Source organism: Primulina eburnea, chromosome 9, assembly GCF_022965805.1.
Source record: "Primulina eburnea isolate SZY01 chromosome 9, ASM2296580v1, whole genome shotgun sequence".
Lineage (NCBI taxonomy): Eukaryota > Viridiplantae > Streptophyta > Magnoliopsida > Lamiales > Gesneriaceae > Primulina > Primulina eburnea.
Genome location: NC_133109.1, coordinates 25,274,111 through 25,295,729, shown reverse-complemented (window position 1 = coordinate 25,295,729; position 21,619 = coordinate 25,274,111). Strand labels below are relative to the sequence as shown.

The following is a 21,619-nucleotide window of genomic DNA, read 5'->3' as shown; positions in this document are numbered from 1 at the left end:
AATAAACACTATGAGGAACTGATCTAGGTAAGGTTGAAATACTCGGTTCATGAGGTCCATAAAATCGCTGGAGCATTTGTCAGTCCCAACGGCCTCACTAAGAACTCGTAATTCCCATATCTAGTTCTGAAGGCTGTCTTAGTTTTACTTTACTACGACCTCGAATTCTGACTTTTCTTACGATTCCCAATATTAGAAATGGAGGTTCAAACTTAGCGTATCTTACTTTCCTTATACTATACCCGTAATGATCATCGATCTATTACATTAACATTTACGCAGTTCAACCTAAGAAATCTCAGCACCAAAAGTTACGGATCAACTTCTATTATCGGTACTACACTCAAAAGTTAAACCTTATCTTAACCCCGTAATAATATTGACCTACGATCCTTGAATCAAATATTTACCTTACGACACCATACATAAGCAACTTTGCTATTTACAAGTACATCCCAATTAAAGATTGCTGCTAATATTAAATTTCGAGTAACGCTAATCCATTAAACCCCAAATTATACAATATCGATATTCTGCTTAGATAATAAAACCTTCTCAGCATCAAACACATGCTTAAACTATTTCCTTCCCAATTACATTATAATAAAGGCCTAAGACACTTAAACCTTCCTCATTCGAACGAATGTCACACTTTGTCGTATCCTTAATACTCAATTCATTCTAACGTATAAAGCTTGATAATTTTTCCCTTGTTAATGATGGACTAATTCTAATAAATCAACTTCACTTATACCTCACTGAATTCCAGAATCCTCATATAAAGATTTCAGATTTCTTACTCGATAAAAATAATCTTAATATTCGACCATTGGTAACCTATGTTGAATACAACTAATTCTTTTTTGTTTTTATTTCACCCAATATCTCCGTATGATCACCTAATTCATAAACTTGAAATTAAAACTTACACAACCCAAGTAGTCTTAGATAATCTAATTCTAGTACTCATATCCACTTAATCCTACGTTACTTAATAACTTACAAAGATTCATCGAGGCAAGGTGCCTGATAGGGCCTCTTGCCAAACCTATCGACCTCAATGTCCCTTTGGTTCTGCCCTGCCACCAAAGCTCTAGACACGACAACTGTATAAGTTGTAGGACCAGAAACTCGAGCATCATGGCGCAAGATCGGCCGCAACCCATCCATAAGATTCCTCATCATCTCCCGGGCATCATTTGCCATCAGGGGTACTAAGTGACACCCCCTATCGAACTTCCTGATGAAGTCTGCTACGCTGTTGTCTCCCTGTCGTAGCATCATGAACTCCCTAGTCAAACTGGAGCGTACTTCCTCAGTGAAGTACTTAGAGTAGAAGACTTCCGTGAAGTCATCCCAAGAAAGGGTCTACAAATTAACCAACACAGGCGCTCTCTCCCACCATAGCATGGCGTCCCCTGTCAACAAAAAGGTGGCACATCTAACTCTGTCTGCATCCTGTAGCTCCATGAAAGCAAAAATCACCTCGATGGACTTAATCCATCCTCAGCTATCATCGGGTCATTAGTCCTCGAGAACTCCTTAGGATCCATCCTCCTAAACCTTTCTTAACTGCCTCCGGTCTGGGCCTCGCCCTTGTATCCATTGCACCCTGGTTCTCCACAAACTGCATGAAGAACTGCGTCATCCCTGCAAGCATCTGAGCCTGCATATCTGGGGGTGGACGAGGAGGAGTGACCCTCTCCCCATCCTGAGTTTCCCTATACTCATCTGTTGGAAACTAAATTCCGGCGTTTGACAAAATATGAACCAACTGATCGAGTAAACTGAACTCAGCAACTGATCGAGTAAACTGAACTCAGCAACTGAATCTAGTAAACTAATCTACGCAACTGAAACGCAATTCAGTTATTCTCCTCACAAGTAAATCTGGAACACGTCAACCGACAGATAATACATTCAGCGGTATGCTTTTAAGCTAAGAATCTTTCAACTAAACATGTCTCGAGAAAGAACATTCAACCGACAAAGAGACATAGAAGACTGCAACTGAATGTGAAACACCGCACTTCAATCAATACAGCTTAGAACAACGCATTTCGGCTAAAGAAGTTAAGACGCCGCATTACAATAAATGAAGCAAACAATTACCAAGGAATAATGAAGTGGCGATCAACGGATACAAAGATTCAAATATATCTAAGTTACCATTGGAAGGGAAGCTTATAAATATAGCAGAAGAACAGCTGAATAAAAAAAGAAGAGATCACTCCATTCAAAGCTTGCTGTTATTCTGCCAAAATCTTAGCTCACTCTTACTTGATTTATTTGTAGTAGTCAAGGCTACAATTTGAGCTCACTAGTACTTTGAAATGATCGTTAAATTTGATAGTGCTAAGATCAGTTACGCATTGAGAACATTTTGTAATACTAAGAGTTTCAGCTTTTGGCAGTGATAAGTCAAAACTAAAGTAGGTCAGTACAAATCTTGTATTCGATCAAAGTCTTTTAGTGGAAATCCTATCCTTGAGATAGAAGGGGTGACGTAGGAGTATTTGAAATCTCCGAACATCCAGAAACCATCCTTGTGTATTTTATTCCAGTTTCGTATTCTATCTTTCAGTCAGTTACTTTTCGCAACTACTTTAGTCTAACTGATTGTCATTGACCAACAACATTCCGAGAATCAGTTTGTCACCAAACTGAACTCAAAATTCGAAAAGATCAGTTTTAATTGAGAGTGTTTATTCTACCCCCCCTTTCTAAACACTCTTGATACGTTAATCGATCCTATCAAGTGGTATCATAGCGGTTGAATCTTGTTCTTGAATACTTTTGATCTATAAACTTGCTAGCATGACTTCATTCAAAAAAATTCCTATGTTCTCCAGAGAAGAATTTGATTATTAGAAAATCAAAATGCAGGCTCATTTAGTTGCACAAGATGATGACATGTGGTATGTCATAACTGATGGACTCATGAAGATTCTAAAAACAAATACAGCAGTTGCCATAACAGAAGAGGAACCACAAAGAATAGAAAAGCGCATAGATGAATGGACAGCCGAAGATAAAATAAAAGCAAATCTTGATAATGTGGCTAAAGACATTCTGTACAAAACGCTGGACAAATTAACCTTCAGCAAAATAAAGATGTGTAAGTCAGCCAAAGAAATTTGGGAAAAGCTGATTCAGCTGTGTGAAGGAAATGATCAAACCATAGAAAATAAACTTTCTGTTGCTGTTCAAAAGTTTGATAACATCAAAATGAAAGCAGGAGAATCAATGCACGAGTATGATGAAAGAGTAAGCAGTATCATCAATGAGTTAAATGCACTTGGAAAAGTGTATACCAACAAAGAGATTGCACTGAAGGTAATGAGAGGTCTTCCCAAGGAATGGGATGTCAAGACCATGGCAATGAGGGAGTCCAAAGATCTGAACCAGATTGAACTTCATGATTTGTTTGCTGATTTAAAGGCTTATGAATTTGAGCTGCAGACCAGAGAAGGAGAACCATCTACCCCTGCTGCCACAACTGCTCTAGCTGCTGTCAGAACAGAACCAATCAGTTCAGTCGAGAAATATGCTGATCAGTTGAGCAGTGATGCTATGTCATTGTTCATCAAAAAACTTGGAAGGTTCATGACAAAGAATCAAGGAAACTTCCAGAAGCCATACCAAAGGAACAGCTCCAAAGATGAATCAAATACCTGCTACAATTGTGGCAAATCAGGTCACTTTATTGCTGATTGTCCTAAACCCAAGAAGGACAGTCAAGGCTCAACTGATAGAAGAAAGAAATCATATGAGCACAAAAAAGACATAAGGAAGATAATAAGTCCTTCAGAAAGAAACATGAGGTACTCTTAGCTGAAGAAAACAAATCTAAATGGGCAGAAACTGACAGTGAGGAGTCAGAACCAGAAAGCTCATGCAGCTCTAGTGATGATGAGGAAGTCAAGTGCTTGATGGCTAATAATGCAGAAGAAGAATCATCTAGCCAACAGATATTTGATTTCAGCTCAACTGATTTCACACGAGAAGAACTCATTCTAACACTACATGACATGGTAAATGAGTATCAAAAGATTGCATCATCATATGAAAAAATCAAAGCAAAGCAAACTGATCCCACAGGCAATAAAAGCAAAATCGATGAATCAGTTGATGAGTTGAGTCTAAAAAGGGAAATTGCTGAGTTAAAAGCAGAGAGAGACGAAAATCAGTCATTAATCCAGAAGTTGATTCTTGAAAACTCAATACAGACTGAGCTAATTCATTCTTGGAAAAAGTCATTTACTGCACTGAATGAGATGCAGAACTCACAAAAATCAGTTTCTGATAAAACTGGTTTAAGGTTCAACACTCAAGGAGAAATGTATCCAAATGATACTCAACCAAAGCTAAAAATAGATAAAGGGAAATACATTCACTTTGTCAAAGTAACAGTGGTACAAGAACAAATTGAGCCCAGAAAACTGATTGAGCAACCTACTGAGAATATGAACAAGTCTAGAAGATATGGGATTGGTTATAGTAAAAAATTCTCCACTGATTCACAAAGTTAGTCATCAAATAGGTTTCATAAAAACTATTCGAATAGCTATTTCAATTACTATAACTGCAAGCCAGTTCAGAAGAGATATAGAATGAACAATCAGTTGAATAAAGTTAAAACACATATTGTATCATCTGTACACTACACACCAAGCACACATAAGCCGAGAAAAACCATTTGGAATACAGCTACTGGAAAGTCTGTTAGAGTAATCCAAGTGTGGGTTCCTAAGGGACTAATCAGCTCAGGACCCAAATAGATATGGGTACCAAGTTATATTGTGTGTGTGATTGCAGGTAACAGGTACAAACAAGAACTCAATATGGTATTTGGACAGTGGATGTTCGCGACATATGACAGGAGATGCAAGTGCGTTATCTCAACTGATCAAATACAGTGGTTCAAACATCAGTTTCGGGGACAATTCCAAAGGTAGAACTGTGGGTAAGGGTAAGCTTATCCATGGTAACTTTACTTTTAAAGATGTTCTATTAGTAGAAAACCTAAAGTATAACTTGATTAGCATCAGTCAGTTATGCGACAGTGGATTCTTAGTACAATTTGACAAAAACTCATGTTCAGTCAAAACTTCAACTGATGAAATCATATTAACTGGCAAACGTTGTGTAAACACATATAAAATCAGTTGGAATGATCAAACTTATGCACCAGTTTGTTTTATTGCTTCCAAATCATCTAAAAACTGGTTGTGGCATAAGAGACTAAATCATTTAAACTTCAAATCCATTGCCTATCTGAGTAAACATAAACTTGTAACTGGTTTGCCCAAAATAGACTTTTCAAAAGAAAAAATTTTCTCAACATGTCAGTATGGTAAACAAGTACGATCCTCTTTTAAAAACAAGGGCGGTAAATCTTCATCCCGATGCTTAGAACTGTTGCACATAGATCTCTTTGGTCCTATACCAGTCATGAGCTTAGGAGGAATGAAATACACCTTGGTAGTCGTAGATGATTTTTAAAGATTTACTTGGGTTATTTTCTCAAATTTAAAGACCATACTGCTTCGCAACTAATAAAGCTCTTCAAAAGACTTTTAAATGAAAAATCAGTTGGAATTGATCGAATCAGATCTGATCGAGGAACTTAATTCATCAATCAAACTCTTTCAAATTTCCTAGAAAATGATGGAATTAAGCATGAGCTCTTAGCAGCCAGAACTACTCAGCAAAATGGTGTAGCTGAGAGAAGAAATCGGACTCTTAAAGAAGCTGCTAGAACAATGCTTGCTGATTCTTGTATTTCTCAAAGATTTTGGGCAGAGGCAGTAAACACTGCGTGTTACACTCAGAACAGATAAATGATTAATAAGAATCAGATGAAAACACCATATGAGATCTGGCATGGAAGAAAAAGTATAATTACTTATTTCAAAATATTCGGCTGCAGATGTTTTATTCTTGATAATGGTAAAAATTATTTAAAAGTGTTTGATGCTAAATCTGCAGAAGGAATATTTCTTGGATACTCATCAGTTAGTATAGCTTATAGTGTCTTCAACAAGAAAACCCTAAATGTTAAAGAATCTGCTCATGTTGATTTCGATGAAACTGAACTAACTGATAAGCCAACTGATCAAGTTGAGCTAGTTGATCGATTTACAGATATCAGTTTGGAAGATGATGACAAAAATGAAAGTCATGGCAATCAAAACATACTTCAAACACCTGAACCAGAAGTACTGGACCAATCAGATGTGCAGGAAGTCGTTGCTGATGATCAGTTGATAGAGCATAATGATAACATTCAAATACCAGTTGACGAATCACCAACTGAGACTAAAAACTGTGTTCAGTTACCAACTGAAGAAATTGCTGATACAACAAATACTGAGTACAGATGGAGAAAATCACATCCACCTGAACTGGTAATAGGAAATCCATCTGATCCAGTAAGAACTCGCAATCAAATGCTAAATTTATTCATCTATTCAGCTTTTGTTTCACAACTAGAACCGAAGAAAACTGATGAAGCTCTTGCTGATCATAGCTGGGTAAATGCAATGCAAGAAGATCTAAATCAGTTCACTTATAACAATGTTTGGAACTTAGTTCCAAGACCAATTTCAAAAACTATTATAGGTACAAAATGGGTATACAAAAATAAACTGAACGAAGATGGTTCAGTTGGACGCAACAAAGCAAGATTAGTGGCACAAGGATATAGGCAAGAAGAAGGAATTGACTATGATGAGACGTATGCTCCAGTTGCAAGACTGGAAGCAATCAAAATCTTTCTTGCTTATGCATCACACAAGAACTTCAAGGTCTATCATATGGATGTAAAGGGTTCATTCTTGAACGGTCAACTACAAGAGGAAGTATATGTTGAACAGCCCCCAGGTTTTGTAAATCACAACTTTCCTGATCATGTATATCATTTGAACAAAGCCTTATATGGTCTTAAACAAGCTTCGAGAGCTTGGTACAAAACTCTTTCAAAATTTCTAACTGATCATGATTTTTCTGTAGGATCAGTTGATAAGACCTTGTTCAAATTTGCTAAGAATGATCACATTTTATTAGTTCAAATTTATGTTGATGATATCATATTTGGGTCAACTAATCCCAAATTATGCGAAAAGTTTGCTAAGCTAATGCAGGATAAGTTTGAAATGAGCATGATGGGTGAACTGACATTCTTTCTTGGACTGCAAGTGAAGTAACTGGAGACTGGTATATTCATCAGTCAAACTAATATACAAAGGAGCTGCTGAAGAAATTTGGCATGGAATCATGTTCAGCTGCAAATACTCCCATGAGCTCATCAGTAAAATTGGACACTGATCAAGGGGGAATATCAGTTGAGGTGACATTATATCGAGGTTTAATAGGTTCATTGTTATACTTAACTGCCAGTCGTCCTGATATTGTATTTGCTGTCTGTATGTGTGCGAGATTTCAAGCAAATCCTAAGCAATCACATTTCTCAGCTGCTAAAAGAATTTTGAAATATCTTAAGGTACACAAAATGTTGGGTTATGCTATTCTAAAGACTCTACTTTCAATTTAGTTGGATATTCAGATGCATATTATGCAAGATGTAAGCTTGATCGTAAAAGTACAAGTGGATCTTGTCAGTTTCTAGGAGACAGACTGATCTCTTGGTTCAGCAAAAAGCAGACATCCATAGCTACCTCAACAACTGAAGCAGAATACCTTGCTGCTGGTAGTTGTTGTGCACAACTGATCTTGATCCAGCAACAACTAAGAGATTATGGAGTAATTACAAATGAATCTCCCATATTTTGTGACAATACGAGCACAATTTCCATCACCTATAATCCAGTTCTTCACTCAAGGACCAAGCATATAGATGTCAGGCACCACTTCATTAGAGATCATGCTTTGAAGAAGGACATTAGACTGGAATATATTTCAACTGAGCAACAAGCAGCTGACATCTTCACAAAACCATTACCCGAGACTAAGTTTTCTTACTTTCGCAATATTCTTGGTTTAATTGACTTATCTTAAAATTATTATTGATGTTGTTTTGCTAATAAAATTATTTGCAGAAAATAAGAACACAACAACAAATTGGAAATGATACTTTATTAAGAATAAAATCGATTCCATCTTACAGAAGATAACTTAGAACCAACTGAATCTTGCCATTCTGTAATAAAATTATTCAACTCATAAATTCAGATTCTAGAAAATGATTCAGTTGTAGAAATCTTCTCAATCACATGTCATTCCTTCCATAGCATTGCATGTAACAGAACATTGTCATCAACCAGGTCTGTAACATGCCTGACTTCAAAACGATCAATGTATTTTCTTGTTGTTGCTGCTTGAGCACGAGAAGGAGCAGCACCACTACTACTTATCCTCTGCAAATCATTAATTTTGAACCATGTTGACATCACCTTCGTCAAGACATATTCCTCCATCGTTTTCTTCAACTCTAATTGTTCAGCAACTTGAATATGCGTACTGCTGCATGCATCAGAATTACTTGAATCCGACATATTGAACTGTTATTGTCTCACATTTTATCTGTCTCGTCTTATTTATAGACATATGACATTAAATGTTGAAGAAACCAAAGAGTCTCAAGTCAACCGAAGCGTTTTTCTCATTTACCAGCCTTCTTATTTATCAGTTGTTCATTATCAACTGATATCAGTTTGTCATTTATTACTTAATGCTTAACTGAATTCATTTCATAGTCAACTTATATTAGTTAGTCTTTCATCAGTTCATCTGTTTAAGTTTGCAATTCATATATAACAACTGATGAAATTTATCATTTACAGGAAAGAGAAGAACAAAGTTAAGCTCATATAAATAATTCATTCAACCATAAACGTTTGCACGGATTACATCATCATATTTTTCCTCTACAACAATTATCCACATTTTCAACCAAGTGGATAAAGGTGTGGTAGATGTCTTGACAAAGCTCTGAGAAACAGCTATGCGCTTAAGGATTTTCAGTTCCTTTCGAAGAATTAGCTGATATATATGATCATCCTTAGAGATGTCCACCCACACAGCTTTGTTCAAATGCTCCCGCACTTTTTTCAACTCTGCCACCAGTTCGGGAGTGGTAGCCTCTCCAGTATTATACAGGAACTCAAGCTTCTGTAACTTTTCTCAGTAGTGAAGACTCTTATAGAAGACTTCATCTTCTATAACAGCCTTCCTGGTCTCCAGAGCAAACGGCGAAGCACTCGAGCTACTCGTGTAACGTCCCGAAAATCGGAAAGTCCACGTGAACCACATGCATGCAAATTATTAAATTTCTTTGGTATTTTATTAAATTGTTTTAAAGCATTAAATGCATGTTTATTTCATTAATTCGTGTTTAATTATTTTTTTTGCATTTTATGCATAATTCATGCATGGTAAAATTTATTCCATACATTTTAGAAATTTATGCATTAGGGTTTTCTAAGTACATTTTACGCTAGAACGAGGAACGAAGACTGGAGAATTTTCAGGGAAATTATTTTATTATACGATTTATTTTTATAAATTAATTTAAAGCATTTTTAAGTTTATTTTTTGAAATGGGAATTTTTGGATATTTTTACCCGCAGGATTTTAAGTTTTATCGGTACGCAAATTTTATCGAATCGGGGGACTTTTTAATGGTTCGGCTAATATTTTCAAAAATCTTTTCAACACGAAATATTTTTCAGGAGTGCGTTTGGGTTTAATGGGCTTACTTTTAAGCTTGTTGGGCTTAAAACCCTTTTAAAACTTTTAAAATACAAATTATAGCTCATAAACTAATATTACCTATATAATTAAGCTACTAAGTATTGTTTAAACCTAAACCAAATATTCAACAGCCGACACCCCTACCCCAGCTGCCTCCTCTCTCGAGTTCAAGGCTGTTCTTCATTATAAAACCATCGGTGGCCTCTTGTCCTTGCAAAGGGAGCTTCCATTTTCTCGTTTTTGATCGTCAAACACCATAAGGCACGCATTGTATCATTCCTTTTGCTTCACATTTGTTTTATATACTGCTGAATGTTTTTTTTTTATCAAGTTTCGATCCCATCATGTGCATAAAGGATTTCTGATTTCTGGTGGGTTTCCTTGCAATATATTTTGGTGGTTCACGTTTTCTTTTGTGCTTGGGTGCAAGGGGGCTGCCGATTTGTGATTTTCTAGGGACAAAGTTGCTGGGTTTATGGTGTTTCGATCGTAGGAGCCTAAGGAATACACGACACTTGGTGAAATCCGAAGGGATCACGCATGTGGCTAGAGTGTCGGGTGGTTTGGTGTACGGTTTGGGATAGTTCAGTCGCGCAGGGGCTGGACCATGTTAAGGCTCGGTCCAAGAGGGTCCAACCGAGGCTAGGGGAGTTCCACCACCTGCTGGTCATGCCCTTGGAACCGCTCGGAGTCGGGTGATCGGGTTTGGCCGCGAGTGAGTGTTGTTGGGTGGATGACGAGTGCGAGTGCTTCTTGATTTGCATGGGACTGTAGGCTATGTTTAAGTGAGTCCATTTGGATCCTAGGGGAGTCTAGGAGAGGTCGAGTCATAGCTGGAACGGTCGGTAGGGGGTTAGAGACGTGAATGAGGATAGCAGTCAATTAGGGAACTAATTGAGTAAATTGCCGATTTTCCACCCACATTATCTAGTGATGGCCGAGAGTCTAGGGGTATGATTTGAGGATTTTCAGGCTGCCAATTGAGTTTTTTAAGTATGTCAAACGGTTGGGAAAAATTTGGTTGGGGTTCGAGTCAATTCGGATTGAAACCGGGACTCCAGTCCAAGTTTTAAAACAATTCGGTTAAGTTACAAATTGGGCTCAAGTTTACATCTAGGAATACTTTTAAAAAAGTTCTGGGGCATTTTAAGGAGTTTGGTAAACTTCGGGTCAATTTTAGAGGTCCAGGTGTTAACGATAATTTTTGGGTTTCCAGGGGCAAAATGGTCATTTTGCACCCGAGGTGAGATTTTGGACCTGGTAGCGCCCTGAGCACAAATCATGATATTTTTTAAATGTTCATGCATCACGATTACGATTTTTACGCTATTATAATAATTATGGTGCATGCTTGGTTTAAAGGAATTAAGAGAGAAAAAGTGGGAAAGTGAAGGGCACTCCGTCTCCGCCGCGCCGCGCCGCGTCGTTATTTCGTTTGTTTTCTGTCAAAACAAACCAAGGCATGTTTATATCTTCTTTCACTCTTCAATCAAGCCATATAGGTATTTTTAAATATCGCAAGTACATGATTTTAATGGAAGAAGATCGAAATTGTTCATATTTAATTATGTTGGTTAATTATATTACGTGCAAAATATTCATTTTGAGATTTATGCGATATTGCTTGTGGTCACTTTACTATCATGATTAAATCCGGTCGCCAGTTACCGCTTATGGGAGCATTATTAAATCCGGTCGCCAGTTACCGGTCCGGTCGCCAGTTACCGGTCAGTTCAGTTGTTTCACCCAGTATACTGTGGCAGTAGTCTGATCAGACGTACATTATTAAATCCGGTCGCCAGTTAACGGTCCGGTCGCCAGTTACCGATCAGTTCAGTTCAGTTCAGTTCAGGGGCCACTTGCGTAGACCATAATCTCAACAGAAAATTTATGACATGCTATTTTATTACAGGGCTCCAAGGAGCAAACATTTTCACTATGATTTTCAGTTCAGTTATGCACGTATTATAATCGCTCATGATATGTTATTTTCACATTGTGCCTCATGACATGATATTTTTACTCCCATGAAATTCTTTACTATATTTACTTGTTATTTACGATATATGCATGTTGAGTCTTTAGACTCACTAGACTTGATTGTTGTAGGTACTGATGATGCCGGGGCCGAGGACGGGGACCAGTGAGCTAGCTTGGGTCGGCAGTAGTGGAACCCGAGGACCTCATTTTATCATTTACCATTTTTATGCTCAAACAGTTTATCCTTTGTTGGATTATTCTTAAATTGTTCTTTTGCAAACAAATAATTTCTTCCGCTGCTATTTTTACATTTAAACTTTATTTAACGGTCTATTTTATGAATGAGGCATTTTACTTACTTTACAAAGAAATTTTTTAATTTTTCCGCAAATATTCAAACACGAATTTTCGGGCCGTTATAACTCGTATCTGCCGTTCTTTTAGTCTTGAATATTTTTACCAATATGACTGAAACTAACCGTGTTACTTCTATTTATAGCCGAAAATCATGGAAGCTGAAGAGCCGTCAATGTTTCAGCAAACGATAATCTTTCTGACCTTTAAATTTATTTTATATTGTCACTTTAATTATCATATGCATGTATTAATGGAGAATAATGGTTTTAAGAGGTTAACTGAGAAGACAAATGTTAGTAAACTCTCAATTGAAAGGACACAGTCTTACAACTGAGCGTTCAGATATTTCACTAATCTTCTCATATAAGTTAACTAATTAACCATATTATATTCCAAATCAAGTGACGTGACTGTCTGCCATCTAATAATGTATCTTATTTTAAAAACGTGGAAGCATTTTGATAGGTTCATAATAGTTGCATTTTTTGTTGTCACGTCTCTCGTAATCATCACTTCCAACGTGCTTAATTGACACATTTTCGTGTGATTTTATTGTAGGAGGAAGTTTTCTACTTTCGTGATAAATCTGGGATAAAAAGAGTGATTTTACATCACAATTAAAGTTGCCGATATAATCTTAGCGGAAGAAGTGGAGCAGAAAAATTCAGAAGATGTTTTTACATAAGGCGTGATCACGCCTTACGACTACTTCTCGGCTGTCCAAATAGCAAGATAAGATTTTTGTGTGAAACAAAATCTTCAAAAATAAAAAAAAGGGCCACGATCTCAAGTGAAGGAAAGAGGCGGCAGAATCAAGATAAAAATCTCCCAATATTCTCCAATAATATCACACAATTTCCTTCCACAAGAAAATCTCTCACGTAAGAAAGAAAAGAAGCGGCACAATCAAGTTTTCTCTCTCTAATCACATTTTTCATGAGGGCAGCAAGTGGAACAAGAAAAAGAATTCTCAAAACCTCTTCTCCAATAATTCTAGTATTTTTCTTATCTTTATTTATTTTTATGGAGATTGTAAATCGAGCCATGCTTGGCTAAGTTTTATTTCTGATTTAAGGGTTAGTTTTACTGTTTAATTTATCACTGCGAGACATTTGTTCTTAGATTTAATATCATTTTTATTCCAAGTATTTGTTGATTTATGATTTAATAATATGAATATTGTATATCGTTTAATCTGACAATTTAAATCGATATAGGATTTTCTACTGCTAACCATAAATTTAGTGATACGTAATTGTCATGAATGAATGGTACACGAGTAGCATAGATTAGATGTATTGTGCTATCATAATATATTTAATCTAAATAAATCGACGGAACTAAATCTTTCAATTGCAGCTATCTCGGTCGTTAGATTTTAGAATTAACTGTTTTCACGAAACGAAAATGCTATTTTTAATTAATATGGAATGCTATCGTGCCCAGTTAATTATTAATAAGTTTTGACTGGATGCTGGGTTCGGTCAATTATTTTAGAAAAACACAAGAATTTTAGCGGCTATCCCTATGATTCTAAGGTTAATTGCTTGGAACAACTTGAATAAATTATTTGTTTGCCGATGACCAGTGATATAATTAAATAGTAGAATCCCCTTGAATCAGATCGGTCTCATATTAAATTCATTACTTTATCCTACTTGATTAATTGTCATTTAAATTTATTGTTTTTCCGTTCTTGAAGTATTTTAGTTTAGCATTTTATTTAAATTAATATCCCAAAATTTCCCCCTTTTTATTTGTATTTTTACTCGAAAGAAATAATCTCCCGTTCCCTGCGGATTCGACCCTACTCACCATTACACTCGTTTTTATTTAAAAGAGTATGAATTGATTTGGTGGTCAACGACAGCACACCAAATTTTGGCGCCGTTGTCGGGGAGCGGTGCAAGGTTAGTTTCTTTTGAGTTTAGTAATTCTATTTTCTTTTATGCCTCGTTCTTCTCGTACAGGTGAACTTGAATATAATCCAGAAATCGAGAAGACAGCTAAAAGATTGAGAAAAGAAGCAAGGCTAAGGGGCAAACAACCATCATCATCATCATCATCTCCTGGTTTAAACGTAGCCTTGGAGTCAACTGACACTGAAGGAGAATCCGATAAAAGAAGCGAGAGTGACGAAGAAGTAATGGCAGAACCAGTCCAAAGAACCCTCAGGGAGTTAGCCAATCCTAACGTTATTCAACAGCCATTATGCATTCAATTTCCTATTACTGATGCCACTTTTGAATTAAAATCGGGTTTGATTCATTTACTGCCTACTTTCCGTGGTCTTGCAGGTGAAGATCCCCACAAACATCTTAAAGAGTTTCATATTGTGTGCACAGCCATGAAACCAAATGGGATTACTGAGGAACAAATATCATTGCGAGCCTTTCCATTCTCTTTAGCCGACAAAGCTAAGGATTGGCTCTATTACTTTCCCTCTGGGACGATCACGACTTGGGATAACATGAAACAACAATTTTTGGAAAAGTTCTTCCCAGCCTCGCGAGCATCAAACATCAGGAAGGACATTTGTGGGATTAGACAGTTACAAGGAGAGACATTATATGAATATTGGGAGAGATTTAAGCAATTATGTGCCAGTTGTCCTCAACATCAGATTCCAGAACAATTTTTAGTCCAATATTTTTACGAGGGTCTCTCACTTTTTGATAGGAACATGATTGATGCTGCAAGTGGAGGTGCATTGGTGAACAAAACGCCTCAAGAGGCACGAGCTTTAATCTCCAACATGGCTGCCAATGCACAACAGTTCAGTGCTAGGCAAGACAACCCTCCACGACAAGTCAATGAGGTAAGTGTTACTCCTATCGACCAAAAGTTAGATTCTTTGACATCTCTTTTGGAAAAGTTGGTTGCAGGACAGGTGCAACAGGTAAAAACTTGTGGTGTATGTGCTATGGTGGGACATCCTACAGATATGTGTCCTTCACTACAAGAAGAAACAACGCAACAAGCCAATGCAATTGGTGGATTTCCTGGGCAGCCCCAGCGTCGATATGACCCATATTCCAATAGCTACAATCCAGGATGGAGGGATCATCCAAATTTCAGCTATAAAAATCAAGGAGGCCAACAAGGATACCCACAGCAAAATTGGAACAAACAACACGCACCAGAACAAGCATCCAGCTCAGGTATGTCTCTAGACGAAATTGTAAAGGCCTTAGCTGAAAATACTCAAAAATTTCAACAGGAAACGAGGGCCAGCATTCAGAATCTAGGAACCCAGATCACTCAGATTGCTACATCAGTCAGCAAGTTGGAAGCTCAGAATTCTGGAAAACTACCGTCGCAAACGGTGGTTAATCCAAAAGAAAATGCAAGTGCCATGGTATTGAGGAGTGGGAAGGAGATCGACCAAAAGAACACTTCACCAACAACATATACTGAAGAAAAAATCACAAATGAAGAGATCGAAGGAGAATCTGAGAAACAACCAAAGGTAAATTCTAAGTCTTTCTCATCTACTATTTCTAATGCGGTTGTTCCTCCATTTCGTTCCAGGTTGGAAAAATCCAAGAAAATGGACTATGAGAAAGAAGTGTTGGAAACCTTTAGAAAAGTGGAGATCAATATTCCTCTTATAGATGCCATCAAACAAATTCCAAGGTATGCTAAATTTTTAAAAGATTTGTGCACTAAAAAGAGGAGGTTTAAAAGTGATGAAAAAGTAAGCGTGGGAGAAAGTGTGTCTGCGGTTATTAAGAAGTCACTGCCAAACAAATGCAAGGATCCAGGTATGTTTACAATGCCTTGTGTTATTGGAAATCTGAAAATTGAGCGTGCCATGCTAGATTTAGGCGCATCCATTAATGTCATGCCCTATTCAATATATTGTGCTCTGAATTTGGGTCCCTTAAAAGAAACTAGAGTGGTGATTCAATTAGCTGACCGATCTAATGCTTATCCTGAAGGAGTTGTGGAGGATGTTCTGGTGCAGGTTAAAGAATTGATATTCCCTGCAGATTTCTACATATTGCGAATGGAAGAAGACTCCACTGCGATTGCAGCTCCGATTCTATTGGGGAGACCTTCATGAAAACTGCTAGAACCAAGATTGATGTGGAAGAGGGTACCCTTTCCGTCGAATTCGACGGGGAGATTGTGAAATTTAGTATTTTTGATGCTATGAAATACCCAAATGAAAGCCACTCTATTTGTTCAATTGATATTGTTGATTCAATTGTGCAAGAATGTTTTGAGGAGACATATGAGATTGACAATTTTCACATGCAGGCACAGTTGGAGGTGGAAGGAGAGATAGCTGAAGCTTGGGAAATTTCAGAAACTGATGAGAACTCACAAACTGTGGTTCCAAGTTTAGAAACCGAAATATTAATCCCTCACAAGAAATTGCTACCATTTGTTTTGCAGGCACCCAAATTGGAATTGAAAGATTTACCAGATCATTTGAAGTATATCTATTTGGGAGACAATGAAACTTTGCCTGTGATAATCTCGAAGAGGTTAACTGAAGAGCAAGAAGAGAGATTAACCACAATTCTCAGAGAACATAAGACCGCAATTGGTTGGACATTGGCGGACATCAAAGGCATAAACCCTTTCATCTGCATGCATAGAATTCGTTTAGAGGATGATGCCAAATCGGTAAGAGAATTCCAAAGAAAGCTAAATCCGGCAATGAAAGAAGTGGTAATGAAAGAGATTCTCAAGCTTTTAGATGAAGGCATAATCTATCCTATTTCGGATAGTAAATGGGTGAGTCCGATCCATGTCATACCAAAGAAAACATGTATCACTGTGGTAAGAAATCAAAATGGTGAGTTGGTACCAACAAGAGTGCAAAATGGTTGGCGTATGGTTATCGACTTTCGAAAGCTTAATTTAGCTACTAGAAAGGATCATTTTCCTTTGCCATTTATTGATCAAACATTGGAAAGACTAGCTGGAAAAACTTATTTTTGTTTTCTTGATAGATTTTCAGGTTATTACCAGATAGTCATTGCTCAAGAGGATCAGGAGAAGACAACCTTTACATGTCCCATTGGAACGTTTGCCTACAGACGTATGCCATTTGGACTTTGTAATTCTCCAGGTACGTTTCAAAGGTGCATGCTTAGTATTTTTTCTGAGTATATTGAGAACTGTATTGAGGTATTTATGGATGATTTCACTGTCTATGGGGATTCATTTGACAATTGTTTGATTCACTTGTCCAAGATTTTGAAAAGGTGCATGGAAACCAATCTGGTTCTGAATTATCAAAAGTGTCATTTTATGGTGACCGAAGGCATTGTGTTAGGACATGTGGTTTCCTCTAGGGGTATTGAGGTTGATAAAGCAAAGGTTGATTTAATCACAAATTTACCCTACCCCACTAACGTTAAGGGAATTCGAGGTTTTCTTGGACGTGCAGGATTTTACCGCAGGTTTATTAAGGATTTCTCAAAGATTGCTCTACCGATGTCCAAGTTGCTCCAAAACGATGTACCTTTCGGGTTTGGAGAAGATTGCAAGGAGGCTTTTAACAAGCTAAAAAACATGTTGACCAAAGCACCTATTATCCAGCCACCTGACTGGAGTTTGCCCTTTGAAATCATGTGTGATGCGAGCAATTATGCTGTGGGGACTGTTCTAGGCCAGAAAGTTGATAAGAAGAGTCACGTCATATACTATGCCTCAAGAACATTGGATTCTGCGCAGTGCAAGTACACCACTACAGAAAAGGAGCTTTTAGCAATTGTTTTTGCTTTAGAAAAATTTCGATCATATTTGCTAGGCTCTAAAGTAATTGTGTTTTCTGATCATGCAGCATTGAAATATCTGTTGACAAAAAAGGAGTCAAAACCGAGGTTGATAAGGTGGATACTCTTACTCCAAGAATTCGACATCGAGATCAAGGATCGGAAAGGAATAGAGAATCCGGTAGCTGATCACCTGAGTAGGTTGGTGAACGAAGATAATGTTTTGCCTGTTTCAGAATTTTTTCCTGATGAGCATCTATTTCAAGTGAAAGGTATGAACCCCTGGTATGCAGACATAGTTAATTACTTGGTTACCGGAATTTTACCTAATGATCTTAGCAAGTCTCGTAAAGTGAAAATTCGTTGTGAGACAAAGTATTATGTGTGGGACGAACCTCATTTGTGGAAATTTTGTGCTGATCAAGTTATTAGGAGGTGTGTACCTGAAATTGAACATAAGTCGATCTTGACTTTCTGTCATAATTATGCATGTGGTGGCCATTTTGGACCGAAACGGACTGCTAGGAAAATTTTGGATTGTGGTTTATATTGGGAGACACTTTTTAAGGATGCCTATTTGTTTTGTAAAAGATGTGAACATTGTCAAAGAACGGGATCTTTGTCCCATAGAAATGAAATGCCCCAAAACCCAATTCTTGTATGTGATATTTTTGATATTTGGGGCATGGATTTCATGGGACCATTCCCTTCATCGGGAGGTTATCTTTACATATTGTTGGCGGTTGATTATGTTTCGAAGTGGGTGGAAGCAAAACCCACTAGGACTAACGATTCCAAGGTTGTTGCAGATTTCATCAAATCTAACATTTTCAGTAGGTTTAGTATCCCAAGGGCGCTAATTAGTGATCAAGGAACCCATTTTTGCAATCGAACAATTGAACTTTGTTGAAAAAATATGGGGTACATCATAGAGTGGCCACTGCCTATCATCCACAAACGAACGGCCAGGCCTAAGTTTCCAATCGGGAGATCAAGTCTATCCTAGCAAAGACCGTCAATGCGGGAAGAAAAGATTGGAGCCTTTGTCTAGATGATGCACTCTGGGCCTATTGGACGGCATACAAAACTCCCATAGGGATGTCTCCTTACAGGTTAGTCTTTGGAAAAACGTGTCACTTGCCTGTGGAAATTGAACATAAAGCCTATTAGGCGGTCAAACACTGTAATATGAATTTGGAAGAAGCGGGCGAGTTGAGAAAGTTGCAACTACAAGAGTTGGAGGAGATAAGATTGGAAGCATATGAGAATTCCCGAATTTACAAAGAGAAAACGAAGTTGTTTCACGACAATTCGATTCTGCGAAAACACTTTGTTGTCGGCCAACGAGTGCTGCTGTACAATTCTCAGCTAAAGCTCATGCCAGGTAAGCTTCGTTCCCAATGGCTTGGACCGTTTGTTGTTACTCATGTATTCCTTTTGGTGCAGTGGAAATCAAGAGTTTGGATACTGATAAAATTTTCAAGGTGAATGGACATAGATTGAAAGTGTTTCACGAGGATGAAAGTGTGGCAAACATACTCGAACTTGAGTTGGAAAAACCACACTATTCGGGAATTTAAAGGGACGAAAAATGTCGAGCATAACGACGTAAAAAATTTGCGCTTTTGGGAGGCAACCCAATTTTTTGTTTTTTTGTTTCTTTTCATATTTATAAGTTTGGTTTATTTTTGTGCAGGAGAGGTCCTTTTATAGGGCGTGATGACGCCTTATAAGAACACCACCAAAAAAAAAAAAATAAAATAAAAAAATAAAAAAATATGAAATTTTTGGTGCAAAACACAGAGGAGGTATTCGGCTAAGGCGTGATCATGTCCTACTCAAACACCTCTTCTGATATCACACAATACAAAAGGTTTGCAACTCAATTAAATTGAAATCGTGTTTCCCCTTTTCCTCCCCCTATTTTCCTTTCCCCTTGCCAAATTTCTTGCAAGTTTTTTTTTCCCATCGCCTCCATCTCTCGGACATCGCCCGGTGCACTTCCAGAACAGCGCTTCCCACCTCGCGCCATCTCTCTCAGCGTCTCACACGCTACCCATCCCGTTTATAACCTACAGCGCCGCCCCAAACACCAGTTCGCGCATCCCTCAGCTTCGCACAGTGCTTTTCTCTCGCAACGTCTACCACTCGCGCCACCTCCCCTGTCGCACAGATTTCCCCTTCACTTTCGTCTGAACACCACAGCCACTCTGCACCTTCCACACTCCCGCTCGTCCCCTACTCTGCAAATCTCCTCAACCAACAGCAGCTCGCCACCTCCGCCTTCTCCTAACAACACCGCCGCTCGTCCGGCAGCCTGCAACCCCAACACCACCCATCAGCGCCACCTTCTCCACCGCCCTTCTCTCATTCTCCACCAGCAGCAGCTTCGCTCCACCGCCTCCTTCTCGTTTCCGCACAGCAACATCGCACGGCAGCCGCACTCCTCTAGGTGAATCCTTTCCTACCCTCTCGTAGTTCGATTATCGGTGTTTGGTTTATTAATCGTTTCATTATCAATTGGGTATCATTGTGTCCACCTATTATTACTGGTTTAATTTGTTCTTGTTCTTGTGTTTGTTGTTGGTTGAGGGATAATTGTGTGGAGTGTATAAATTGTTGATAGAATGCAACGGGGTTCTCACGCATCGAATAAGAAATTAGGCACCCCGAGTTCTTCGTCGGGGCGAAAAAGAGCTAGAATGGGAAAGGGGATGAACGTCCTACCACCTGCCGATTCGGATTTACACGGGCATTTAACCTTCACTAGAAAAACTGAAAAGGATAGGTATAAGGCTCTATGTCAAAAACGAATCATCCCCTACAAGTATATTCATCACCCGACCTTGGAAGTTTTAAATATTCGAAATGAGGTGTTTGAGTTAATCAACAATATTGGGTGGGCGCCTTACTTTGCAATCACTTGCCCTACCTATATTGAACTTGTGCGTGAATTTTATGCAATGTTCGAATTTACAAAACCTGACAATTTCACGCTTTCCAGCCCAGGGGTAGTCCGCTTTCGATTGATGGGTCACACTTTCCACTTTTCAATTACTGAACTTAATCTTGCTTTCGGTTTTATTACCGAGGAATTTGCACACACTGATGAATATTTGACTAGTGCATGTGATTTTCACGATCAATTTAATCCCATTGTTTTCTATCGGGCTTGTTCCACGGAAACCGACTACGACCCAAGTAAATCCAAAGATTATCATCTACATAATCCGGTATGGAAATATATTCATAGATTCTTGGCTTTTACTTTTTCGGGTCGTAAGTATTCTGCGGGTGTGTTGACAAAAGCTGAGTTCTTTTTCATGTGGTGTATGCAAAACCGAATTAAAGTGAACCTCGGCTACTTGTAAGTTTCACAATTTGTTAGTGTGGTTGTGCACAAACGTCATCTGATTCTTGGGTCTTTGATCACTGCCCTTGCTGTTAATTTGAATTTGGTTGATCTCAATAATAATAACCTTCATGTAGCTTGTTCTATGGAGCCTTTGGATCTGCGTTGTTTAGAAAATATGGGACTAATAGCACAATTCCATGGAGCTTTCACTTTTTGTCCACCAGGTACTGCAGAGGCACGTTCCAGCCACACCCACTATGAATCAGATGACTCGCCGGAGCCTTTGGATTCACGTGAGCTTCCACCCACTTCGTCCGCACCTCCCCGCCGATGATTTGACGTGGAGCTTGATGAGATCACCCAGCGTTTGCACCGTATGGAACAAAACCAGCTTGCATTTTACAAACACATGGGATTCGACCCACCATTCCCTCCACCACAGCAATAGGACGCCTTGCTCTACGTTTCCCAACAATTTTCA

General features: G+C 38.2%; 2 protein-coding genes and 1 non-coding gene across 3 annotated transcripts; 2 read left to right on the top strand and 1 right to left on the bottom strand.

Annotated features, from left to right (window-relative positions):
• Positions 1-14,197: 14,197 nt before the first annotated feature.
• On the top strand, positions 14,198-16,117 carry LOC140840825 (uncharacterized). Its single transcript, XM_073207990.1, has one exon. It carries the CDS (start codon positions 14,198-14,200, stop codon positions 16,115-16,117), a length of 1,920 nt encoding a protein of 639 aa, XP_073064091.1.
• Positions 14,570-14,676, bottom strand: LOC140842195 (small nucleolar RNA R71). The gene has a single exon (XR_012120327.1). It is a non-coding gene; the product is annotated as a small nucleolar RNA R71 (small nucleolar RNA).
• A 2,854-nt stretch (positions 16,118-18,971) lies between the features above and the next one.
• Positions 18,972-19,503, top strand: LOC140840824 (uncharacterized). The gene is made up of 3 exons (XM_073207989.1): positions 18,972-19,167; positions 19,230-19,312; positions 19,480-19,503. The coding sequence occupies exons 1-3, from the start codon at positions 18,972-18,974 to the stop codon at positions 19,501-19,503; spliced, it is 303 nt and encodes a 100-aa protein (XP_073064090.1).
• The last annotated feature ends 2,116 nt before the right edge of the window (positions 19,504-21,619 follow it).